Genomic DNA, 27880 nt, shown 5'->3' with positions numbered 1-27880 from the left:
CTTTGCCTAACTCTGATAGCTACTAATTTTCCTCAGTCCCCATTTCAAGCTCACTTGCCTGCCCAGAAAATAGGTACTTTTTTATGGTGGTAAAATATACCACACAAAATTTACCATTTTAATCATTTTTAAGTATATAGTTCAGTGACATTAAGTACATTCACATTATCGTGCAAACATCCATCTCCAGGACTTTTTATCTTGACAATTGAATTACACTTTCCTTTAAGCTTGGGTCAAGATTTATTTTTTTTAAATATCCTACCAATACCACCTTATAGCTCTCAGACAATAGTCAGTGTTCAGCAAATACTGATATACAGCCCCTGAAGCCTCAAGTTAATGCTGACTCCCTTCCTGTTGTCCCCAGGACACCGCCTATGGAATCCATCAGGTTTTCATGCAATCCTTACTGCTTTCAGTTATTATCTCCATTCTACCCCAAGCCTAGAATGGTTTAATGAGTTACTTTTTACCTTTTCTCTTCATGATTTCCCTAAAAGAAACTCCTGTCCTAAACTCACTTCTACTTCTAAGATTTTGCTTCAGTTTCTGCCATACCTCTAGGAATGCCTTTCTAGGCCTATCCCAATCCCACCCATAGTTTAGGGCATAGTTCAAATTCCTTTTCTTCTGCAAAGACTTTCTCAAGCATCCCACTCTGTATTACTGTCTCTTCTCTCCAATGTCCATTTTATCTGTTTGCTCTAATGCCCATTTTATCTGTAACTCTTACTGTGGTAGCAAAGCGTATACTACATTTTATTGTTCGGTGATTTTATCTGAAGTTGACTTCCCAAAGGAGAACAGAAGTGTGGAGGAACTCACTCTTTTGTCTGCCTCTTCTATCCCTTAAAAGTAAATCAAAGGCTTTATACAGGATATAAAATGAGTAAATATTTTCAAAAGGATGAATAAAATAAAACATATTGTAATCCTGCTCAGTCTAAGATCAATCCTGTATATTTCTTACCTTTACCTTGATTTTGTAGTAAAATATATGTGTTAGGTAAGTGTTTTAGACTTTATGTTTATGTGTGTTTTTGGGAACAACTTTTTCTCATTTTGAATTACTGGCCTTTTAATGACCACGTCAAAACCTTATCTTCTGAGCATTTTTTCCCACTTGAATTCAGAGCTGTTTCATTTGAACACAGGGTTTACCAAGCTAAAGAGTCCATGTCCTCTTGGACAATCTCCAACCAGAGTTATCTATAAATGATACCTTAGGGAATCCTCTTTACAGACTCAATCTGGTTTTGTTCTACAACGCAAATAAAGCCATAAATTAAAGTATGTGGAAAAACATGTGATCTAAAGTATTTCTGCAGAGAACTCATGTACAGCTGCAGACCTTAAATCTCTGCAGACCTTTAGGTTCCGTTCACTGTCTTGTTATTATTATTTTGTATAACCTTCCTCCAGCCATTTCTTCTTGTCAAGTTGGCCTCATATTTCAGGCAGTACATTGCAGTTTATCATTTTGTTTGTGGCTGGGATAGTGATACAGCACTTCAACACTGCTTTCATGTCCCAGGATGTCAAGCAATGTATAAATGTCAAGTATTTTTAGTCTCTGCATCATCCTTGTTACAGGATTCCAGAGTCCCAGTGCACATTTCATCCCCAGGGAACAAAATCACAGTGAGTCATTTCACTAGGGAATAAAAGAGCTTTCGATCCAAATGATGTTTTAGTTTTCAAACTGTATGTTCAATTCCCTAAACCATTTACAATCAAAACAACTGGTTTTTCAAATTTTATGTATGTATCACATATATGTTCATTTTCATTGCTAAGTATTTAATATAAAGAGGTAGTGAAAGTTACTAACTGTTCAAGAGGTAAATATGCAGGTTTTAAAAGTTATTAAAAACCCCTACATTTTCTAGGAAAGAATTGGTTAGTGTGGTGAAGTTAGAACAAGGGATCAGGGGGACAGTTCCCACTTTCCTCCACTAGAGGTCTCAGTTTATATTATTATTTTTTTTTCAGGGAAAGCTAAAACACTGCTGCTGTGGATGCTTTGATAGCAAAATATTTCTAAAAGCACAATCACCATAGAAATAATAGTACTTTTTAGAATCCAATATAAATAAAAACAAGTTCTAGTACCTTTCTATTTTCCATGGTTTAAACTTTTGCTGTACATTTCCCCTCACAATCACATCATCATTAAAACAAAAACCTTTTGAAAAAGTCATAATACTTTTTGTGTATATGAACAAATGGCGATAACATTATTCTGTTGTATGTGAAAAAATTCACAATAAGTGAGAAATGTATTTTGGGTCACTTCTAAGGAAATTAAAAAAAATAAACCACAGGCTCACTCTTTCTTATGACTATGACTTGATATTTCTAGAAGCTCTGACTTTCTGTCATGAATCTGATCGATTAAGAGTGTGTGCTGTTTATTTCATAATTTATTCTGCAGTGTGAACCAAGGAAAGGGGGGAACATGGCAATTTTATTTCAAGCACTTGGTGTAAGTCATAGTTCAGGACCTTGGTCATCTAGGATAACCATTGCCACCATCAAAATAGTCCCAATTATAAGGAAAGTAAGATTCCACAAAAGGTTGTTTATGAAGTTGGGAATTGGTCAAGTTTAATAGTAAAAACAAAAATGTTTTTACTCTTAATTTAATACCTAGAAAAATAGATTTACCCTGTATAGTAGAATTTGCCACTCATATTGCTTGTTGTCAATGCATCACACTCCAGGGCATGGATAACTCTAATTTGTCTATGCTTTGTTTGGAGTTGAGAAACTTGTTAGTTTCTAGAACCTTCCGAAGGCCAATTTAAGTCAGTTCTTATTACAGAGAAACTTTCTGAAATAACTGAGTTGTTGTGTCCAACAGTCAGGCTGGGGTCCAGCTGCTCCAGATATTATCAATAAGAATAATAACATTTCTTTGGTGTGCTGGACGCTTTACATATAAAATCTCATTTATTGAAGAGCCATGCTTAGGTAGATCTTCATTTACAAATGAGGAAACTAAAACTCAAAGAGCTTAGGTAATACGCAAGCTTCCAAAGAAATTTAGAACCACAGGTATGTCCACTTCGGTAGCAGCAAGGATGCAGAGTCCCCTGTAAGACTACTTTAGCCATAGGTGCTGTAAATATTTGAAACCATGGCTACTCTTTGCAGGAAGCCCGTATGTTTGCCAGTGAGTAAAACTTTTACTGAGTTTCTATTATGTGTGGACTACAATTCTAGGAACTCTATAGGAAGGAGAGATATAAAAGAAAACGGTGTGGTTAAGAAACAGAGAGAGACAGCAAAAAGCATAAAATCCAGATGAACACTTTTATGGGGAATGCATGCCTGCTAGAGGGCTTAGCCCATGAAAAACGATGTAACTGAGAGTGAAAACCTCCAAGTGATTCTATGCTAAGTAAAGGTCACTTAAACCCAATCTGATATTTCTATGTTAGTACACAATTAAAATGACAGTATAATGGGGAGAAATTGGATTAAAACAAAACAAAACAAAAAAGCTTTAAAGGAAATTGCCTGGGCCATCACAGTGATATCTCCCTCTGTGTGCATCTTTGTGAGTTGAAGTTCAGTATCAGGATATAATGAATTACAGATGGCTTTCCAAGTCGTCCTCTAGTGACATGAGATATTAAGAAAGAAAAAGATTTTAGACCACAAAGATAAGCTAATCCAATGCTCTAACCTTGCTGAAGAAATAACTGAGATCTGGAGAAATTAAGTGACTCGTTCAAGGTCACATATTTAATGAGTAAAAGATCCAGGACTTCAAACCCATTGACTGCAAACAGAAAGGAACTGAAGAATAGCTTGTTTTTAATACGTTAAATTCTAGCATGAAAGTGTGGCAAGATCTTCATGATGGGAAACTGTACTAGCAGACAAAGTAAACTAGTACATACAAGGACTGACTGTTTCTTTCTGACTAAGATTTTGAGGAGATTGTGCGTTTACTACGAAGAGCTTTAATGAGCGCCAGGTTATAGGGGAAAACAAACAATTTAATGCATATATCTAAGGGTCTCTGGGTTCTTTGTGGCTTCTACCCCCGTCTCCTTCTAGTGCAGATACAGTGATATGCGTGTATATTATTCTTTCTCTAAATAAACTCTCTCTGTCCACAAATTTATACTGTTATTTGGTTGGACCAAAGAGATGTTTTAGATGTAGATTTTGTTGTCAAGCTGAAACACATCAGTCGGTATGGATAGAATAGTCCAGAAATGCAGATGGCTCCTTGAGAAGAAGCATACAGTCAATCATGGTGAAGAGAGTTGTATGTAACTGGTAACAAAGCTGGTGTCAAACGTCTTTGTCAACAGGACAGAGTATGTACATCATTAAGTACTCCACTGCCTTCACATTAATCTTTTCTTGGAAATACTTTCTGATGCCATAACTGTTACTCTAATATCTACCACCACCTGAGGATTAGTACTGTTTACTATGTACCAGGTACCCAATTCTGTAATTTTGCAGGTATTACAGAATTGGATCCTTATACAAACTGTGTGAAGTTAGTTACTTTTACCATTTTAAAGATGGCACATTGAGGTAAGGCAGTTAAGGGTAAGGCAAGTAAATGGAACAGCTGAGATCCAAAGCCAAGCAGCGTGATTCCAGATTTTGCATGTTCGGCCACTATGTCAAACAACCTCTCAATATGACTGAATCTTTTTCAACAGACAAAACAGAATGCTCACTCCAAAGCACTCTGGCCCTTTAAGGCTGTCATTTGGGAAGTACATACTCTCTTCCTAGTAATGCTGCCATGACTTTAATATTTCTGGAATGGATCCATTGGAATTACCTTTAGAGCCTGCAGCTCATTCTTCAAATACCTCTTGTGGTGGCAAATCTCTCTTTGAAGGAGGATTTTATTTTGGATGCAACCAAAGTCCTTTTCAGCTAAGTACCATGACTAAGGTGGGTGTCGAAACTGGGTGATGCCATTTTTGGTCAAAAATGAAACATGGCTGGGAGACAATGAGACAGGTTGCTTTTCTGAATTCGATCTGAAGACTGTTCCAAGGAGGAACTGTAGTCCTTGAAGCAGTGGCTGCTCTGGGCTCATGACTTGCTGTCCAAAGTGATTAGACTTGGGGGAGGAGGATGTCAATTTAGATATGTGAGTTTTGGCATATTTATCTTCAAAGATCACATCATTTGCCTCTGTAATTTGGATTCATTTTTTAAATTTATAATATCCAAATATTTAATAATTTCCCTAGGTAACTTTTTAGCAAGTTAAGTTGACCTATATAGTTGAGTGAATTGGAATGAAGCTACAAGGCAGGAAGCATCTTTCAGGGTCTATTACACACAGTTTTTATTCTTTGCTCCATGCTGGAAAGGTTTCCTGCTCTTCACTCTACTAAATCCAACTAGCGGTATTAGGTATGCATGCCACTTGCCATTATGCGGCGCTGGAACAGACTAGAACACATGGATCTGGAGCACATCTGCAATGATCAGAATGTTTATTTCTACCCATGTTAAAATCCTAACCCTCAATGAGATGAGGCTTTCGGGAAGTAATTATGTCATGAAGGTAGAGTCCTCGGGAAGGGATTAGTGACCTTTTAAAAGGGACCCTAAAGTGTGCTCTAGCCCTCTTGCTGCCATGTGAAAATACAATAGGAAGTTAGTCTGCAACCCAGAAGAGAGTTCTCACAGAACCCAATCGTGCTGGCACTCTGATCTCAGATTGACAGCTTTCAGAACTGTGAGAAAAAACTTTTGGTTGTTTATAAACTATGCAGTGTATGGTACTTTGTCATAGCAGCCCGAACTAAGACAAGGTCCCCTGCCTGCTTCAATTCCATTCGCTCTGTTTCATGTTTATGTCTCCACTCCTTCCCTGAAATCTTCCTTGACCCTTTGACCTGCAGTAACCTCTCTCTTCTGTATTTCTGAACCCCGATTGTGCATACAACTCATTGGACTCACTTCCTTGTCTTGTTAATTAACTTTTCACATGTAAACATTTTATTTCTCCAGCTATATTGTAAGACTGAAGGTAAGGTTGTCTTTTTTCCTATCCTCCCTTTCTCCCTCCAGCCCTTTCTTCCATCCTTTTATCTTTTCTTTCTCTCTTTCTCTCTTTTTTCTTTCTTGTGAGTCCTTCTCAGTTCCTCAGACAGGGCTTTGTACAAAATAGGGGTTCAGGGATATTTACTGATTCTTATCTGCATTTATTACAGCAGCAGAATGATGATCTAATACCACTAATTCTGCAGATTTATCTTTTTATTACGTTTCTTAAGAAAATATGGTTGTTCTTTTCTTCTTTTTGTTTTTGTCTTTTTTTGAGCATATACATCTTGAAGGATGTTTAATCATATTTCAGGGAATGACTGCCTGAATTAAACATTTTTATTATTTGTTTAAAGTGATTAAGTCCAAATATATTGCTGAGAATGGACTCTATTTTTTTTTTTTAACATCTTTATTGGAGTATAATTGCTTTACAATGGTGTGTTAGTTTCTGCTTTATAACAAAGTGAATCAGTTATACATATATATATGTTCCCATATCTCTTCCCTCTTGCATCTCCCTCCCTCCCGCCCTCCCTATCCCACACCTCTAGGTGGTCACAAAGCACCGAGCTGATCTCCCTGTGCTATGCGGCTGCTTCCCACTAGCTATCTATTTTACATTTGGTAGTGTATATATGTCCATGCCACTCTCTCACTTCGTCCCAGCTTACCCTTCCCCCTCCTTGTGTTCTCAAGTCCATTCTCTACATCTGCGTCTTTATCCCTGTCCTGCCCCTAGGTTCTTCAGAACCATTTTTTTTTTTTTTTTTAGATTCCATATATATGTATTAGCATACGGTATTTGTTTTTATCTTTCTGATTTTCTTCACTCTGCATGACAGACTCTAGGTCCATCCACCTCACTACAAATAACTCAGTTTCGTTTCTTTTTATGGCTGAGTAATATTCCATTGTATATATGTGCCACATCTGTTTTATCCATTCATGTGTTGATGGACACTTAGGTTGCTTCCATGTCCTGGCTATTGTAAATAGAGCTGCAATGAACATTGAGGTACATGACTCTTTTTTTTTTTTTTTTTTTTTAATTTTATTTATTTATTTATTTATGGCCGTGTTGGGTCTTCGTTTCTGTACGAGGGCTTTCTCCAGTTGCGGCAAGCGGGGGCCACTCTTCATCGCGGTGCGCGGGCCTCTTACTATCGCGGCCTCTCTTGTTGCGGAGCACAGGCTCCAGACGCGCAGGCTCAGCAATTGTGGCTCACGGGGTCTAGTCGCTCCGCAGCATGTGGGATCTCCCCAGACCAGGGCTCGAACCCATGTCCCCTGCATTGGCAGGCAGATTCTCAACCACTGTGCCACCAGGGAAGCCCACATGGCTCTTTTTGAATTACGGTTTCTCAGGGTATATGCCCAGTAGTGGGATTGCTGGGTCGTATGGTAGTTCTATTTTTAGTTTTTTTAAGGAACCTCCATACTGTTCTCCATAGTGGCTGTATCAATTTACATTCCCACCAACAGTGCAAGAGGGTTCCCTTTTCTCCACACCCTCTCCAACATTTATTGTTTGGAGATTTTTTCATGATGGCCATCCTGACTTGTGTGAGGTGGTACCTCATTGTAGTTTCTGATTTGCATTTCTCTGATGATTAGTGATGTTGAGCATCCTTTCATGTGTTTGTTGGCAATCTGTATATCTTCTTTGGAGAAATGTCTATTTAGGTCTTCTGCCCAGTTTTGGATTGGGTTGTTTGTTTTTTTGATACTGAGCTGCATGAGCTTCTTGTAAATTTTGGAGATTAATCCTTTGTCAGTTGCTTCATCTGCAAATATTTTCTCCCATTCTGAGGGTTGTCTTTTCGTCTTGTTTATGGTTTCCTTTTGCTGTGCAAAAGCTTTTAAGTTTCATTAGTGGACTCTATATTCTTAACGAGTGATGTTTTTCTTAAAGGTGTGTTGTTAAAATACAATGGCCTCTTCTTGCTCCATAAAACCTTTGGGGTTGACAATTTGATTCTTCAGCAGTCTCTGTCAAAATATTAGTTAAAAGTAAGCATTTGTTTTAACAGTATTAGTTTCCTTTCTCCTTTGGGTTCTGAATATGAATAAGTGTAATATCCAGCAACCTGAAGACAGACTTTATTATTATTGATGCTCTGTAATTAACAAACTTTCCCATTTTGATTGTATCTTTTTTGTGGTTATTGATAATTTAAGTCAGATATGTTAGAAAGAATGAATGGTATGGTACTTTTTTCCCCTAAAGTCCCACAGTTGTGGATGGCAAAATCCTTCAGAGAAATAAATGTTCAATTCCCTAATTCTGGACTCTCAACAATGCCTTTTTTTTTCTTTTGTAAAATTATATGTTTTGCCTTCTTCCCATCATGCTAAGAACTGAGTATTACTGTGTTGCAACTGTCCCTGCAATTTTTAGTGTAGCCCAAAGTGAGGTTTTTTGACTGTTTACAACTCTATGGGATCAAAAGCTTTTCCAGGTGTTCAGCTTTGTTTACAGTTTAATCTTTTAATGTTTCACATGCATATGGTTCTTAAAGAAAACAAAATACAATACTATTATGACTTTTGGTAGAAAAGCCAATGGCTTTTGTCTTAAGAAAGGAAAAAGAGAGCATAGACTCAAAAATAAACAGGATATTCTGTGATTTCTTTAGCAATCTTGCATAGTTGTGTCTTCAATTCAGAGTTCCAACCTGAAGTTGCACTGAAGGTCCATACAAGGAAATTCTATTATCACTACTGCTTTCTTATAGGATATTAAAAATGTAGAGTATTAGAATATTAGTGCTAGTGTAAGAGCATTTTAATTAGAAAAGCACAGGATTTAACTAATACCCAACTTCTGAAAGAAATTGTCCTAGTGCCAAGGAGAACAGTCCAGAATATCTTGTACTTTGATAACTAGATATCACCTTTGTGATCTTTAGGAGCAAAGGACCTTGCCCATAGACTTGGAGATCTAGCTTTTCAGATTGCGTGTCCTTATTGTTTGAGATAGAGGCCTCCAGCCAACTTCCATTTATTCAGAATTTGTTTATCTAGCTGATGGATGGTCCATGCCCCTGCTCTTCTTCCCTTTCCCCTCAAGGTTCTTTTGGAATGAGTCCCATTTTTATCATTACCTCTGGCATGCTCTGAGAAGTCAGGAGATGAAAGCCAAGCCTGACGATTCTACTCTTGTTAACAACTTTGGTGAAAATTTTGAAGGTGAAATGTTCTGGAACATTCAGAACTGAGTAAACCAACTTGAAATAAGTGAAAAACCAGAACAATATTATAAAGGCCCTTACTTCTGGCAGCTGCTCAGCTCCTGTGTTTGTTATTTGGTCAGCTTCCCTGCTTTTATGCAAGATGTAGAAGGGAACTGGTAAATCCTTAGCTCTCTCTAAAGAAGAAAAATGGAGAGAAACTCTATTCAACTAATCTAATACATCTGGTGAAGAGCTTCAGCTAGAAATCAGAGATCTTTGATCCTTGCCTATTGATCTAATCTTTCAGCTGAACTCTCTCATCTGCAACTTCAAGGTTGCCAAATGTGACCTCTATCTGGGCCAACCATTGTGTTCCTGCTTCACCAATGGTCCTGTCTCCCTCAGCTTGAGGAACTGAGAAATCCCTGAGTGTCTTCATATTAATTCCTTTCTCTTTACTCAGCTTTTCTTTCAAATATACAAAAAAAAAAAAAAAAAAAAAAAAAATATATATATATATATGCTTTACATATGTATATATATACATTATATATTTAAAATCCCTTGGTATGTACTTCATTAGCCATAATAATTTTTTAATCCTTAATATTGAATTCTGAATATATGCAAGCAAAAGTGACTTTCCATTTTCACTCTCTCTGCTTAGTTTACTTCTTCTAGGTGCAAAATAGAAGTTCTAGGGGTCTATACTAGAAAGTAGTAAAATTTTTATAGCCTATGATAATTTTTAAATCAGACCTTTGTAGAAAAAGTGATAAATTCACAGCCTTTTATAACAGAAAACTCATTTAATTATTCTATGTTTTATAGCGCTGCAAATAAAAAGAATGTCTTTCTTCCCCACTCCCCCACTCCCCCCATTTTCTCCTTCTGTCTTCTTTCTTTCCTTCCTTCCTTCCTCCCTCCCTCCTTTCTTCCTTTCTTTTTCTTTCTTTTTCTTTCTTTCTTTCTTTCTTTCTTTCTTTCTTTCTTTCTTTCTTTCTTTCTTTCTTTCTTTCCTTCCTTCCTTCCTTCTTTCTTTTCTTTCTTTCTTTCTTCCTTCCTTCCTTTCTTTCCTTCTTTCCTTCTTTCTTTCTTTCTTTCTCTTTCTTTCTTTCTTTCTTTCTTTCTTTCTTTCTTTCTTTCTTTCTTTCTTTCTTTCTTTCTTTCTTTCTTTCTTTCTCTCTTCTTTCCTTCTTTCTTCCTCCTTCCCTCCCTCCCTCCCTCCCTCCCTCCCTCCCTCCCTTCCTTCCTTTCTTTCTTTCCTTGTTTCTTTCTGTTACATGATTTGCTCTTGCGTTCTGTATCAAGCTGTGTTAAGAAGTGCTTCTGTGTTTTTAAGTGTGGGTACTTTACATACACTTATTCTCTGTCCCCCCAAACAGGTGGAAGAGTAGAAAAGGACACTAATGTAAGTCATATCTTAAATTATTTCAAGTACTGACATTGATTTGTAAGTTGGATAAAAGAACTACAACTTCTCTTTAGTTTTTCGGTTTTTCTATTTTACTTTACACAGAAGCAGAGAACAAAGTGTAATGAGTCTCTATCCATCACTCAGCTTTAATGATTATCATCATTTTCCTGACTTAGTTTCTTCTATCCCCACCTTTTCTATTTTTGCTTGAAAATTTTAAATTCCAGATGTATCATTTTACTTCAGTACCTAGCTTGACTTTTTGAAAAAAGAGACAATTTTAGAAATATCTACCCTGGTTATGAGGTGACAGTACCTTTTCACTGATGCGCTGTTCAAGGAAATAAACACCACTGCATTGATAGACCATTATTCCATCTTAACATGTTACTATGTTAGTGCTTATTAGACATTCTCTCCTTCTTACTTAAAGGAAAAGCATTTCTCTGCCCCTCTGGCAGTTTCCATAAGGAAAATGAGAGCAACTGAAAAGGACAGTTGAATTTAAAAAGTAATTTTCACAAAACTTCCGTAATAAAGAGGAATAACATTGTCACACCTTGGCTTTATTCTTTATACATTTATCTACCAGGAAGATTGTAGTTTATTGTTTTGCTCTTAGTTTTGGTGAATCCTTTTGTTTCATAGATAGTCTCAGAATACTGAGAATGTCAGTGTGGAGCTTGGGTCCAGCCTTTCCTCAGTGCTGACATTTGGCTACTTTTGCACCCTAGACAGCTATGAATTACAGGACTTAATAATGCAGTGAACCTCACATACATAGATGCACAATCTCTGTGGATTTTATGCCTGATAGGAATTTATGAGTTTGATTCTCCTGGCTCTCCTCTGGTTGCTAGGTACACACTTTTTAAAAAAATTAAAGTGTCAGTAACTCTAAATTCTTAAAGATTTACTGTTCATTTATGCTTTTCACTGAGAATAGGGACAGAGAGGTAGAAAAATATCAAATGTTGGAAAACTCAGATTTGAATTTGAAATGTGATTTTAGTATTTTTAGTGATAGATAGTATATATATACATATATCCTCAGAAAATAATTTGTATACTTAAATTAGAATATAAAGTTACTTAGTAATCAACAGACCAATTTATCCATCTTGACTTCTGTCTCCATGCTTGGAATGGCCATCATCATGCAAATACCAATAAAACTGACTTTCTTTTATGATATGGTACTGCAAAAGTGCTTCAGCTTTTTAAAGTGTTCTTACTGGGGACAAATTAAACAAAACCAGAAACTGTTTATAATTTCTGGAAATTTCTGGTTGGGAAGAATTCACCCAGTGAAAACCACTCTAATTAGGATTTTCCTACCCTTTAAAAGTCATTTTTTTTCTGATGATAAAAATGATATAGTTGGTTTTTTGGTAGCAAATTTGGAAAATACATAAAGGTACAAAGAAGAAAATAAAAATAGCCAGTTAGGTTATTTTTGTGTATATACATTGTTAAGTGTGAGTGTGTGTGTATGTGTGTGTACAACTGGGTAGCATAATATGGCATAATGCTTAAGAGTGTAGAGGCTACAGGCTCTCAAGTTTGGATGATTGGGTTGGAATCCTTGCTGGGCTGCTCGCTAACTGTCCTACCTCAACCAAGCAGTTCAATTTCTTTTTGCCAAGTTTCCTTACCTATAAAGTAGGAATAATGATAATACCTACATCATAGTTGGGGCAGGGGTTGAGTATTAATTGAATTATCATGAAAAATACACAGTGAACTTCCAGGACTGTTGGTCCTCATTATCACTAATCTGAGATTCAAGTTTTGCTTTTTTTTTAATTTTTCGATTTTTTGGCCACACTGCGCGGCAGCATGTGGGATCTTAGTTCCCCAACCAGGGATTGAACCCGTGCCCCCTGCAGTGGAAGCCTGGAGTCCTAATCACTGTACCTCCAGGGAATTCCCTGAGATTCAAGTTTTGTTGTGTCATAACTAGTCTTCAGTGTACTTCTTTTGTGGCTGCATTCAGATTTATGTAATGTTCATACACAAATCTTTGTGAACCTTTTGGATTATTTATTTATCATGGATTCTTAGGGGTAGAACTATCTATACGCAATAGTTTGACTACTTTTAAGGGTTATTCATTAAATAAATATAACATTTGCACACGCACAGTTCTAAACACTGGGAAAATAATATCGAGCAAAACAAATGCAGAGCTAAAAAGAGTATATGATTTCTGTGAAAAGTGACAACACAAGGATGTGCAGGGTGTTTTAAGAGCTAATCTAGCCTGAGGGTTTTAGGAAGGGTTTCCCTGGAAAAGTGACATTTACTTTGAGATCTAAAGGATGACCAGCAGTTAATTGGGTGGCCATTTGGAATCCTGGGGTGAAACCAATGGCCTTTGGGAAAGCTCTGAGGAAAGCTTGGTTGTCTTTTGTGTTTCATGAAAATACTCTTTTTTTTTCTCACATTTTTAAAAAGACTCTTCTGAAATACAGAAGTTTGAAGTTTTTACGCCAGTCAAAGCAATTCGTTTATGTGTGTGTGTCTTGGGTGTTTAATACCTTTCATTATTTCTGTGTTCAGATTTCCTCTCCCATTCAGAGATCAGATAAATATTTCTCTATATTTGCTAATCAGGGTTGCATTTAAATCTTTTAACTTTTTGTATATCTGGAATTTAAGTTTACAAATGATCTGAAAGAAAGCTCTAAAAAATTTTTTTTCCAAGTAAATTTCTAGTTTTTAATTTAAGGCTCTGTTTGGAATGATTAGTTTTTACTCACAGACTTATGTTGCTAACTTCATTATATTCTAATATTTTGTAGTTATGATTACTAAGGTTTATTTGTGAGCTATCTTTCTCACATATAAATATACTTGTCAATAATTCTACAAGTACTGCTTTTTTTTTTAAATTGTAATTTTACGGTGCATTTTCAAATCCAGTTGAACAAGTATCTTACATTACACTGCATTTTTTAGTTGTGTTTCTCTTTATTTTATCTTCACCAAATTTATTTCTTCAGAAGAACTTTAGAATTACGTTATCAAGTTCCAAAAATTTATGAATGGCTAATGATTGGAATTTCATCAAATCTACTAATTATTTTTGGACAAAATAGAAGGTTTATGACTTACTGTAAAAGAAATTTGCATGTCTCTTGCTTTACTCAAGTCTTTTTTTATGTCTTTGTAAAGTTTTGCCTTTTTTTTTTTTCTTACATTTTTGGTCTTCCTTGACCTAGAGAGAGGTTTTAAACACAAATAGAATAATCCTTACCTGTTGATAATTCTTTGTATTTTTAACAATTTAAGATTGATATATAGATGTTCTATTATCCCGGACACATATTTCTTATTGTAGATTCTACCTTTAATCCACAAGATATGTTAAATTTTATTTTGCTTAGCGCTTTTCCATCTTAAATACATTTTTGGCTGATTTCATATTCTATTCCTACTTTTTTCCTACTCTTTGCCTGATAAATCTTTGGACTTCTTTGAAGAAATGTCATTTTGATTTAGTTAGTCCCCTTTTATTTATCATGTCAATGGATTTTATTTTTAAACACATCCTGAAGATATTTGTCTTTTAATAGGAAAGTTTAAACAATGTGTCGTCGTGATAATGTGATTGGAATTCTGTTACCTTATTGTTTGCTTTCCATTCTTTTATTTATGAGTTATATTTTACACACATCCTCTCTCTATGAAGAGACATTTTTTGGGTTTTTATTTTTAAGAAATATCATTCATCTATACTTACCCTATTACCAAGTTCAAGAATAAGATGATGTCCTTTAATAACTCCTAACATAAGAAATTTCTATCCTACTCTTATGATTTTGTCAATATGACATACGGTTTTAGACTTGAATTATTATTATGAAAATATTTTACATTATATATCTTCTCTTTAACTACTATTTCTATATTTCCAGTTAATTTTGAAACCGTAATTTCAACAATTACTTACATTTACCTATAGGTTTAACTGGTTTCAATACTTACCAAAAATCCTGTATTTTTAATTAACGTTGGTCTTTAAGTAGAGTGTAGTATGCATCATTGTTGCACAGAACACTCTTTTCCTGCCAAAAAACAGAAAAACAAAAAAACCCTGGACTCATTCATGATACTTTTTCCCCCACTCACATCTATATCTATCTGCAAATCTCAAAGTCCTGAACTGCAGAATTTGATCTCCTTTACCTCCTCTATGGCTATCACCCTAGTTCAGACCATCATTATCGTTCATTGCAATTATTGCAATAGTTTCCTATTTGGTTCCTGTCTGGTCTCATTCCAGTTTAAAATGTTAAGTCAGACCATGTTTCTCCTTTGCTCTGTTCCTTCCACTGGCTCCTCGTCTCACTCAGAGCAAAACCCAAATATACTTCCTACTTTTGCTGAGCAAGCTCTCTGCCCTCCACTGACCTCTTCTCTTTCCCCCTCTCCTTAGTGCTCCAGCCACACTGACCTCTTGCTGTCCCCTCCAAGAAGTTGAGCTTACTCCCACCTGTGCAGACCCCTGTCTATTGTAATCTCATCCCTTGGAGAGCTGCCCCCCTTGTGTCCCTCTGCTTTTCTCCCAAAGATCTCATTGAAAAAGCCTTCCTGGATTATTCTACATAAAATTGCCCTCAATCTCCTTCCGACCCCAGCAAGTAAATTGTTTATAACTCCTTTTAAGAGCCGTGGAACATAGAACAATAGTAACCCTAAAGGAAAAGAAATTAAGATAGCTAACAAAATATGCTAAATTACAAATAGCTGTTTGTAATTATACAAACTTACCCTAAAACAAGGGCAATGTGATTAATAGAAAGGGCTGTAAGGAAAAGTTCAGGCTTTTGAATTATGAATACAAGAGCAAACTGAACACAGATCACATTAGGAACTTCCAAGATGCAGACCAAGTGGAGACAACTGGCATGAGTGGAGATTCTGCATAGTTCTGTATTCCTCTGTGACTCGCCATGTTCATGACTTAGTATATTTTCTGTTCCGCTGCTCTTAAGAGAAGGCACTAAACATTTATTGGCTGGGAAAACTTGTTGACGAACCAAAGCATCTTCCGCATTGTACTGTTTCCATTCTGCAAGTGTCCTATGGACTCATTCAGGTCACAGAAGTATGCATATGGCAGAACAGACTACACTTCTACACTGGAGCAGCTTTGGTCAATTTCTTTAGTAGGTCTAGCACACCCAACCTTTATATTAACCATTTGTGTTTTCCTTTTTTATGGAAAACCAACGAGATTAGCAAATTGTAGCTGTTATCTGTTGTTCCTAAGTTACATTAAGATCTACAGAACCCTCTTCTGGAAGACAAATTAAACAAAAACGGAAGTTGGAAACGATTTTTGCTGATTTTTGTGTGAAAGCTCTGATACAAAAATCGTGCTTGCGTGGTGGTTGTTGAAATACTAGAGAAAGAAAGGGCCTGCACAATGTTCTGAGGATCAGGTGTTTGAATGAGTCCCCAACATCACGCCAGCTCATCATGTGTACCTGCCACAGAAGTGAGCACAAACGCCTTCCTCTTTTTAAGCAGGTCAAGCTCACAGAACCGGATGTGTATTTTAAGCTAAACTCTCTTTGCTGCCAAAATAGAGTATTTTAAACGGCTCCATTGATTGATAAAAGGGAAATCTCACCAGCAGATGGCTGAAGAAAATAACGTGGTAACTTAGAAAGTTGTTTGGCATTACCTTGAGCTGAGAATAAAGAGAGTAATGGAAAATCTTTTGGCTATTTTTATCACTTTGTGTCCTGAATTTCATTCTCCTTGCTTACTACATCAAATCAATGCAAGCCTTTGAAAAGGAAAAACTCATCAGTGAATTAGGCAAGATCTGAAAATGACTTCTTTTTATTATGAGTTATCATTCTAGGTACATTTATCTCATTTGATCAAATAGCTTATATAGTAATTGAGGGGAAGGGCCTTTTGTGTGTGCGTGTGTGTGTGTGTGTGTGTGTGTGTGTGTCCTCCATGTCACTTACTATGGGGATTTGTACCTTAATAATGTAGGCAAACAAATAATTGTGGGAGAGGTTATTGGTGCAAACAGCATGTTAGGGCACTGAATTGCATGGCCAAATTCTATGTTTAACTGAGTTATGTGGGGCCACTGCCCGTGGTGTGAGATTTGACTTTCACCTTTCAGTCTGGTGGCCAATAGGTAGGAAAAATCTTAACCATAGACTAACATGCCTTTCCCCTCTTCTGCCCCACTTTCTGCTCCATGCACCTGGCTCCTGAATATCTTAAATTCAACTGCTTAGGGGAAGAACACTGAGAAATTCTGAGGGCAAATTAGAATTATCGTTGGAATCTGAAATTAGCATATTATATAGAACTACTTGAGAAAGGAGGGTGAAAAAAAGGATGAAAATATAAAGTTGGAAATGTCTGTGGTTAACCACATAATCCGAGTCTTCTAGCAAATAAGCTATTTCCTGAGAGAAATGTAGTTACATTGGAAGCGGTCTGAACTTTTAAAGTCACTGATGTACCATTTAGTATTAAAAATAGAGTGACTTACAAAAGGCTACCGAGAGGGTGGCCTGGGTATTCCGAGGTTTCTCCAAAACACCCCGTGTATTCCTGAAGAGCACATGAAACATTTGGAAGGCTTGGCTCACCAAGCATGTCTATCCCAAATGTAATTTATGAGGCATCGTTTTCTACTCATTAGCTTAAATACTTTCACAAAATTTTACTTACGTGATATAATTGAGGAAGAGATACGAATTCAAAATGCATCCAGAATCCCATCTTTTTTCATTTTATATGTTATACATCAGAGGTTGGCAAACTATGCCCACAGAACAAATCTGGCCCACTGTTTCATAAATAAAGTTTTATTAGAACACCACCATGCCCATTCATCTATGTATTGTCTATTGCTGTTTTCATGCTACAACAGCACTGTTGAATAGTTGTGACAGAGATGGTATGACCCACAGAACCGATTTACTACTTGGCTCTTTACAGAAAAAGTTGGCCAACCACTGGTGTATATTATTACATTCGTAACAAACCTATCTATCACCAAAGATATAATAGATTTCTTTCTTTGTAGCAATCACATACCCCAAGGATACATAAAATAATTTCATTAGAATGAAATCATACTTCCAAAGAATTGAAGAAAATATTCTCTCTTCAAATTCAATATCTGTTCCATCGACAGATGAATGGATAAAGAAGATGTGGCACATATATACAATGGAATATTACTCAGCCATAAAAAGAAACGAAATTGAGTTATTTGTAGTGGGGTGAATGGACCTAGAGTCTGTCATACAGAGTGAAGTAAGTCAGAAAGAGAAAAACAAATACCGTATAGTAACACATATATATGGAACCTAAAAAAAAAAAAAAAAAAAAAGGTTCTGAAGAACCTAGGGGCAGGACAGGAAGAAAGACGCAGACGTAGAGAATGGACTTGAGGACACGGGGAGGGAGAAGGGTAAGCTGGGACGAAGGGAGAGAGTGGCATGGACATATATACACTACCAAATGTAAAATAGATAGTGGGAAGCAGCCGCATAGTACAGGGAGATCAGCTCGGTGCTTTGTGTCCACCTAGAGGGGTGGGATAGGGAGGGTAGGAGGGAGACCCAAGAGGGAGGAGATTTGGGGATATATGTATATGTATAGCTGATTCACTTTGTTATAAAGCAGAAATTAACACACTATTGTAAAGCAATTATACTCCAATAAAGATGTTTAAAAAAATGTATGCAATGAAACATTTTTATCAGTGTTAAAAAAATAATAAACCAGACATTTTTAAAACAAAACAAAACAAACAAAAATTCAATATCTGTGTTTCAGATTTCCTACCCAGGAATTAATTCCCATTAAAAAAAATAGACACATGTTCAAAAAGTGTCCTTTTATTATTTCTAGTAACATATATTGTATAAATACTCTATTTTTATATGACCTTTTACAAAAGCGATATAACTTAAAAGTTTTATCATTAGAAAGAAATGTATAAAAATAAATATGTTATTATAGGCATTTATTACAAACTATAGTCCTTCTTAGAAGGAACACACAAACCAATACTTATAAAGTACATAGAATTTATAGTAACATATTTTACTATATACATATGGAAAAAAGTCATTCTCTTTCATAGTAGAAGAGCTGAACAGACATTCACCAGGATATGACTGTTGGACCAGCTGCTGGGGATGGACCCGCTACCCCTCAGTAGCCTCCCCACCGCGAGACGTGTGATCTCAATGTCCCCAAACACTGGGGACCCTGTTGTACACACCCCATTCTTGTTCTGGCATTACATTCTTTTTGTGTGATCTTACTGACTTTCTTCAGACACAAACTGTTTTTTGTTTTTTTTTCACATCCATATTCCTTAATTAGGCTTACATCAGGAGGAAAGAAATGTAGGAGGTACCCAGATCAACGGGCCTGCCCTAGCTTTTACCAGCATCTGATACATCACTGCTTTTCTTCCCCTTGTAGACTTAATGCTGTTTTTACAAATACATGGAGTTGTTTCTTCATCAAAATGAATTCACAAATAAAGACACAATAACGGCACAAGAGAGGAAAGATGGAGTCATTTGAGTCACTGGACGGTGCTAAGCATTTCTTATGCTGGACAGTCCTGAATTCTTAACTCTCAGTAGAAGAGATGGCATAAACATTCTCTGAAACCACAGCAGTCAGGAACAGTGATGGTCAAAGATCCTATGTGTATTCCTTTCTCCCTCCATAGGTAGTGAGGTAAAGTAAGCCACATCTTAAAGCAAAAATCTCATCTTCCTCCTGCTTTTCATTTCCCAACCTCCAAGATACAAAGTATTTCATCAGTACCAGGAAACAGGGATTGTAATATTTCTTAAACTTACTTTGACAATTGTTTCTATTTTTGTAAAAATTTGTCACAGACTTAACAAAAGAAATAATAACGCCCTGGGGCTTTCTCATGCTATCTTATTGGTCAGCTATTAATGATCCTCATAAACTACCCTATCAATTTTGTAACTGGCAGGAAATTCTGATGATCTAACTTCTTTTCTACCTACCAACTCATCGGCACACCTCATTGATCACCGGCAAGGTGCACTGGATTCCTCCAGCCTTCTTGATTTCAGTGCATCAGCCCTTCCCCACTGCCCTTTTCCCTCAACACCGCCCCTGCTTAACTGCATTCTGCCATTGTGCAAAAGTCTATGTAATGTTTAGGTTTCTTTAAAGGATCGCAGCTCTCGTGAGACAACACACCCCCATCGTGGGACAGACACTGCAAGGTTCTCTTTTTGTAACCCTTCCCGCAAGTCTTGGAACATGGCGACCAATCCCCCAGCTGCCAGAGGGGGCAAGGCAGGTCCGCACAAGGTCTGGTGCTGGCTGGCTTCACTTCCTTGGCACACTCTGAGGCGGGCTGCCCGTTGATGTCTCGGCACTCCACCAGCCTTCTCTGCACACCCTGTCCACATGACTTGGAACATTCGCCCCACTCTTCAATGACCCATTCGGAGAAAGTAGGGATGGCGTTGAAAGATTCCTTCTTCTTCTTCACGAAATAGGTGTATTTAATTTTCGGTCGAAGGGCATTGCCCACTGTCAGGACTTGGATGGTTAAGGGCTCCTTGAGAGGGCTAAAGCTTCTAATTCTTTCCAATGCTGCCGAGGAGCCACTGTATCTCAAGACACTACCTTTGTACGTGATGTCTTGCTCTAAAGTGGACAAAGTGAAGTCGCCATTCAGGATATATGTGCCATCGGCAGCTTTGATGGCAAGGTAGCTTCCATTATTTCTGGATCCCCTCTGATTCCGTTGTTTCACTTCAATGTTTGTGGCTCCGGTTGGAATTGTGACGATATCGTGGTAGCCAGGTCTGCAGACAAGGAAAACAGATATAAAAATCTCTCCTTCACCGGCTAATCATATCATCAATACTTAGCTTGAAACATCAGGTAATCACTTAAGAATGTAATTTTTACCAGACCTGTAAAAAGTTACATCGAAATGATAAGACCTTCGGGAGTATGGCATTTTAACACTTACTTTGCACTAGTAACTGATCCTGATATTTTCTTGCATGTAGATCCATTTCCTCCACAAATGCCACATTTATCGAACTTCTTTTTGGAGTCTATGATGCGATCACAACCAGCTTTTACACACTGTCCTTGCACGCAGACAGAGGTGGAATCTGGGCTACATGGAGTGCCATCTACCACCTGAAAAAGGAAGGGCACGTACCTGGTGTCACACAATAACAAGGGCAAGAGATGATGCAAGGATAGTTCTGAAAGTTTCCTTCGTTAACATTACATGTTTGCTTTCCTGACTACCAAAATTAAAATAGTACTCTATAACACGGCACACACTATCCTTCTCCTTGGCTTTTTTTTCCATCTGAAAATATTATAAATTTTTTGATTATTTGTATCCTATCTCACTTTTAGCTAAGGTCAACAAAAGCAGAGCTTTTTGTCAATTTGTTTACTGCTGTATCCCCACTATCTAGAATGCTACCTGGCAATAACATTCACTTGAATGTTGAATCTGCAACTGGAGACTATTTTCATAGCCTACAGTGATAATGACACATGATAATTTCAACCGAATTCAATTCCATTTTCTACCTCAGAGCCAGATTTATCTCCTCAGCAAAACAATGCTTCCATTAGTTCAGCATATGTTCTCAAACACAAGAGTTCTCAATGCTCAGACTTTCATTTTAATAAGTCCATTTACCATACTACTGCTAGTCACCCAGTAGCAAGTACTTCGGGCCACACCTGAACTATTTTCCAAAACCACTGGATGGTTTCCACGTTAACACGTAATTTACCTAACCATGCATAAAGGGCTTTTTTTTCGCATCTAGGAGTAATAATAAACCATTGCAAGAATCATAAGCGCTGGATTCAAGCTTCATTCATAACCCAAAACAGAACCAAACTCAAAGCAAGCAGTTGCCAATGTATCTAGAAGCAAAGCAGTTCTAGCTTGAAATTGAACACGTTAATATATAAATTAGGGCTTCCCTGGTGGCGCAGTGGTTAAGAATCCGCCTGACAATGCAGGGGACATGGGTTCGAGCCCTGGTCCGGGAAGATCCCACATGCCGCGGAGCAACTAAGCTCGTGCGCCACAACTACTGAGCCTGCACTCTACAGCCTGCGAGCCACAACTACTGAAACCCGCATGCCACAACTACTGAAGCTCTCGCGCCTAGAGCCCGTGCTCCGCAACAAGAGAAGCCACCGCAATGAGAAACCCGCGCAACGCCACGAAGAGTGGCCCCTGCACGCTGCAACTAGAGAGAGCCCGCGCGCAGCAACGAAGACCCAACACAGCCATAAATAATAAATAAATAAATAAAAAGCTCAGCTTTATATATATATATATGTATATGTATATATATATAAATTAAAGAAAGTACAACAGAGCTGGCATGAAAAGGGAGCAAGCTAAGGCCTTGTTTCTTAGGCAAAAAGTCTGAAGAAAAGTCACTACCTTGGGCTGCAAAACGAAGAAGTAGCCAATGCCTTTGGCTTGACAGATGAGCTTGCACCTGTCCTTGGGTGAGACTCCTGCATACTTGGGTGTCCACTCCACCGCGGGCCCGCTCCCAAAGGAAGCTTTGGAGAATTCATTGTGTGCCTCACACTGTTCCTCTCTAAAGGTTTTTCCTGGAAAGAGGAGACAATGATTTTATCCGTTTCCGATTTTCAACCACCCGTTTGCAGCGCATCCTTTTCACCTTCTCTCTACTCACCATTATTCTCCGGACAGTCCTCAATATTGCAGGACCTGTAGCGCACGCGCTTGCCCTCGCAGTACTTCCCTCCGTTCTTCGGGACCGGGTTGTCGCACTCCCTCATCGTATACTGAACTCCTCCACCACACGTTCTTGAACAGTCTCCCCAGGGCCCCCACGGCCCCCAGCTTCCGTGAACAGGAGTCTAAATGGAGACACAAATGATCAGCGTTAGAAACCTCTATGGAGGACTTTTCAGGAAATAGAAGAGAAAGACATGGGACAAAGAATCAATAATACGACTCTATCCTGTATCCCTGCGAGAGCCCACAGGTCGGGATGCTAACGTGGTATCTAATGTTTTAGCATCGCTTGGTCTCTTTCAATTCTGAATTTTAAAGGAGCGTGTGTTGCAGTGGAAAACTCACATCAAAATGCTTCTTGTCAGTCTTGTTCACGCACTTGCCGTTGACACACCATTTCCCTTCTCCACAGCTGGTGCCGTCGGCCCAGGGGAAGTGTTTGGTCTGGCACACCAGCAATCCGCCAGAGGTGCCCGTGCACCAGAGCGTCGTGCACGTGCTGGCCGCGTCCGGGCAGTGTTTGGACTCGTCCCCAAATGTAAACTGGCACTGCCGGTTGGCATCGTACAAGGTCCCGGGGAGATCAGAGGGGAGCTGTATGGGGCTCTGGGGCTTGTCCATCAAACATTCGCCTGCAAGGAAAAATGCCAGTGAATATTAAGAAATAGCAAATTAAAGCATGCAGGGGGTAGATCAGTTTCAGAAAATACTCACCAAAAGCGATAATATATAGCAAAGCGATTTGAAAGCTGAAGAGTTTGGGGGGAAAATGCCAGAGAGATTTAAATTACCATTAAGACATTATTCTCCATGGGATATTTCTGCATTAACAATGACAGGAAATCATTGTTCTGCTAAAAACTCAAGTTAATGTACTCTGGGAGCTACCTGACCAGAAGCACTATCTTTTACTGGAAATTAAGATCTAAAAATGCATGCGGTTGACAATGAAAGTCATTTTGAAGGAGGGAAAAAATAAAAAGAACAGAAGAGAAAGAAAGAGCTGGTTTCACTAGTACCCTACATGTGGATGGTTGGATAACATCTAGAAAGAGAAGCTGGAGCATCTTACCATGACCATTATCCAGAAATGATGTAATCATGTAAGCACTGCAAGGAGACCAGGGCTGGCTGCGGTCCAAATTGGAAAGCATTGACGCCATCATGTGGGAATCCCGGTTGACACCATTAATGCTGGCACATTGCTTTGCATCATCATGGGGCATGTTAAACACATGGCCTAAGAAGACATCCGAAACCCACATTAAAATACAGGTCATTTACAGCATTTATTTTCCCCAACAGGGATTCATTTATCTCAAAGCGATATTTCTAGAGGAAGAAATGTGTTTTGGAGATAATCTATTTTAAAGACAATGTCTACTTTTCACAGGGTGTAAACAAACATGTAAATTTCCAAATGTGTCCATAGCTCCCACTATCTTATTTTGAATTCTGATAAAAATGACCATGTGGAGAAGAGTGGAAAAATATTTTCTGCAGTTTCTAGGGAGGTCTGGCACCTAAAATAGCAATATAACCTGCAGACTCTCCCTCTTAAATTAATACATAGTTTATCAATTTGAATTCATGAATTGGGCTAACTCTCACTCTAAAACAGACTTACCTAATTCGTGGGCTGTGGTGAAGGCAGCTTGTAAGCCATCATCCTCTATGACCGAGCAGCTTCTGCTGGGATCACATACAGTTCCAACATCTGCCATCCCAAGAGTATCACATGTCTGGGCGCCACACAGGTCCTACAAGGAGCAAAGGTATGTCCTTATTAACAGAGACAGAGCATGAACCTTGTGATCTAACTTTTTGGCAGGGTGTAACTTCACATGTGCTTGAGGGCAGCTACATTCATTGTTGTTGAGTAGTTCTTTTAGGAGTACTTTGTGTGACTTTAAGATCTTCCCTAATGCTATTCAAAAAAGACTGTGAAACTTGAGATATTAAAATATTAAAAGGAATAAGGAAGATTAATCATGCTAGCCAATTAAAAAATATAAGTGCAAACATATTGGTAAAATGCCTTACATACGTCTGCTTATTACCAAACTGATTCCCAAGAGAATACTCTCATAATTGGCAATGTCTTCCCCTCACCTGTCTGGTGAAAAGAATCGCAGTGTCATAGTGCTCTGCATCCCGGTCACTGGGCGGGTTGTGTTGCTTTTGCCAGTTGCAGAAGTTCCGCAGAGTGAGGGCAGCGTTGGAAGTCACTTCTGGCCCCTTCTGTTCCTCATAGATGACCAGGATCTTCACTACCACCAGGCTAACTGAATTCCGAATGCTGGGGTGTTTGTATAACCGGGCCGCCACCGAGAACAAGGTGAGAAGGTAGTGCTTTAGCCCACTGCCGTGGAACTCTGCCATGGACTGGTCAGCCACAAGCATAGTTTCCACGTAGCGGGGGCTGGACACAAATCGCTTCTTTCTTAGGCTTCTCGTTCCTGTAAAGACACAAGAAAGATAGTTTGTTCAGGGGCAGTCTAGCCAAGGATAGTTACCTTCCCAGAGTATGTAAAGAAAGCCTAACCAGTCAAAGAAAATAATACAAAAATACACCCGGAGCAACAATAACAAAAATATTTGCATTTCTTTTCACTGAAAATGTTATTTTTAAAGTTTTCTCCTTTACTGTAAATAAAAAAGGCCATGGGCTCCTCTGAGAGAGGGGGAGGGTCAGGCTTTTTTTTTTTTTTTTTTTTTTCAAGCAGGATTTCTTTTGTCCTCTCTGAGATCATACAATCTGAAAAAGGCAGTGTGCGCAATCATTCTCCCCAGCTGTAGTAAAATCTTGGAGCTAGGGGAGCAGGCAGAGCCCCTGAGTCACTCTTTCACAGGCCAGGAATCAAATCCTGAATGAGATCATCGGGCTCCACGTGGAAGGCCCAGGGCAGGGCTGTGGCCTCTGCCGAGGGGCCGGGCCTGAAGGAATCTCAGCCTGCTCTGCTCTGCTCGCTCGTTCCACGGGTCCCTGCGGTGCTCCGCTCTTGCCAAATCCGGGCACAAGGACCACCCAGTCTGCCAAGCAGCCTACTGCCCCACTCCCACCGCCCCAGGGAAATAAGTTCCTGCTTCGGACCACGGGGCCACGGCTGATTGTTTCCAAAAGAGCCCTCTGACTCCTGACTGAGACCCAGCCCCCAGGGAAGTTCTACGCTGGGCTCTGACCACGTAACTGCTTCAAGGAGCGGACGTACAGGGGAGAAACGGAAAATTTTACAAGCCACGTGAGAAAGTTAAAAAAAGAAACAAGGCACCCCAGTGAGTGACAGAATGAAAAGAACTAGACAGGAAGCACTGCACACAACTTAGAGAAACAGGGGAAGGCGGAGCAGGAAGGATCACCGGTGACTAACTTTCAACAGTGCTTCCGACCAGAATTATGGCCGCGAGAGGGAGCGCAAAGTGGGAGGCTGGGGGGAGGCGCGGAGAGGCGGGGCGAGCTGGGCAGAGACCTCCCAAGCAGGTTCTGCGGAGGGGCTCCGCCACCGCCAGCCGGTCGGGGTCAGACTCTTAAAGGGGGGGAAGGGGACAGAGGCCAGCAGAACAGGGATCGTAGCGCAGCTGTCCAGGCTCGCGGGCTGCACATTCTGAGGTCACTATCCCTCCTCCGCCCTCCATCTCTGCCCTCCTCTGGGCTCAGGGTGCGCGAACAGGCAGCGATTACAAAACTAAGCGCCAGGCTGCAACTCGACCAAAGGACACATGCACAATTGTTAAAAAGAAATTAACAAGGTGGAAAGAAGTCGCACAAGCTAACATGCAACTAAAGTGGGAGGCATTGGGTTACCACCTCTCCCTTCCGGATCGGAACGCTTCTCCTGAGCAGAAAAATCACTGATAACGTCTGTCCTCTCTTGATCATTCATTATTAGGGCAAATGGAATTAACTGCTCCAGCAGGCTTTGGTTAGTTCACCAACCCAAATCTTAAGCCGCATTCCCTCCACACCACGTCTCCGTCCTGTCCGCAGACATAGGCTCGCGTCTGCGAACAGGACCCTACCCTCAAGTCGCGCAGCACAGAGAAGGTAGGGAGAGGGAGATGAATGGAGAGGCAAGTGGGAGCCACTCTTCTGGGACCGATACCTGTTGGTTGTCCCGTGCGCTGTGTCGCTCGGTCCCGCAGCGGCCCCTGCGCCGTGGCGTGCTCGCCCTCCGACCCCGCTCCCCCTGCGAGCTGCGTCTCGTCGTCCAGGACCCCGCACCTGGCGCCGCCGCCGCCCCGCCGCCTCCGCCGCAAGAGATGGAACTGGGGCCGCGCCGGAGGCTCCTCCCCGGCTGCGGCGGCGGGCGCAGGCTGGATGAAGTACTCCTCGCCCTGCAGGTAGAAGGCGCCGCGCACGCCCTCGCAGAGGCTGAGAGCGGCGGCGGAGCTGGGGTCGCCGTTCACCGTGCCAGAGTAGAAGCAGTGCGCCAGGTCGCCAACGGGATCAGGACGCGACGCGTCGGGCCCGGGTCTGCGCCCCACCGTCTGGAGCGTGAAGCCGGGGGCCAGGAAGCCGCGGTCCGGCTGCAGCTCCAGCAGCAGCTGCCGGCCGAAGGCGTCCAGGCGGAGGTGCGTGGTCCTGTGTCCTGGGTCGCGCTCCGGTGCCAGCAGCACCAGCTCCTCGTCCTCCTCGGTGGGGCGCCCGCGCACGCCCGGCACGACCAGCAGCGCGGAGGCCGCGGCGAGCAGCAGCCGCAGCAGCACGGGCGCAGGCTGCGAGCCGCGAGACCGTCGCGCCGTGTTCCCCATGTCGCCTCCTGCCGTGCGCCTTCCGAACCCCGCGGGGACCGCTCGCGGCACCCGAGTCCCGGGAGGCACCGCGCGCCGCCGCGCACTGAGCGAAGGGGCTATTGTTCGGGTCCGCAGCTCAGAGCCTCGCTGGCCTGCCTCGGGATTGTTAAAATTAACAATTGCTATGATTCTTGGAAAGTGCGCGCAGAGCCAGCCGCAGATGGGGCTCCCGGAGTCACTAGAGAGGAGGCGCTGCAGTTCTGCCGGCGCGCGGGAAGTTTTTCTTCCAGCGAAGACCTGGAGGCACCGCGCAGCAGGCTCCGGCGGGGTGGCTGATGCGGAGACACGGAGCGCCCTGGGACGCCTCCGGGAGAGGGGCAACGGGCCACACGAGGGTCGGCGCCTGGAGCTCCCCCCTTCGGTCTCCGCCTCGGTCGCGGTGCACCTCGCTCTGCGCAGGGCTCTGTCCTCTCGGCCCTACTGCGCGCCCTGGCTATGCAAAAGGCCCCAGGCTCTGAGCCGCTTTCCAGCGAGTGCAAGAACGGGGCAGCCCGGGCCGCCTTTTTATAGTCTTTGAATATGTCTCCGCCCACCCCCCCTTACCCCCTTTCTCCTCCCTCTTGGCCGCCTTTCTATCCCCGGGACGCCGCCCCCTGAACTCAGTCGGAGCGAAACCGCGCT

At 40.5% G+C, this 27880-nt stretch overlaps 1 protein-coding gene across 1 annotated transcript; it reads right to left on the bottom strand.

The window, feature by feature from the left end:
* Positions 1-18549: 18549 nt before the first annotated feature.
* ADAMTS1 (ADAM metallopeptidase with thrombospondin type 1 motif 1) lies at positions 18550-27666 on the bottom strand. Its single transcript, XM_061194008.1, has 9 exons — positions 26569-27666; positions 24578-24924; positions 24093-24225; positions 23538-23705; positions 22811-23097; positions 22401-22587; positions 22139-22314; positions 20678-20853; positions 18550-20507 (listed from the first exon to the last, which is right to left on the bottom strand). The coding sequence occupies exons 1-9, from the start codon at positions 27215-27217 to the stop codon at positions 19808-19810; spliced, it is 2823 nt and encodes a 940-aa protein (XP_061049991.1). The 5' UTR covers positions 27218-27666; the 3' UTR covers positions 18550-19807.
* Between the last annotated feature and the right edge of the window lie 214 nt (positions 27667-27880).

Source organism: Eubalaena glacialis, chromosome 6, assembly GCF_028564815.1.
Source record: "Eubalaena glacialis isolate mEubGla1 chromosome 6, mEubGla1.1.hap2.+ XY, whole genome shotgun sequence".
In the NCBI taxonomy this organism is placed as follows: Eukaryota; Metazoa; Chordata; class Mammalia; order Artiodactyla; family Balaenidae; genus Eubalaena; species Eubalaena glacialis.
The sequence above is the reverse complement of the archived record's forward strand: the minus strand, read 5'-3'. Positions and strand labels throughout refer to the sequence as shown.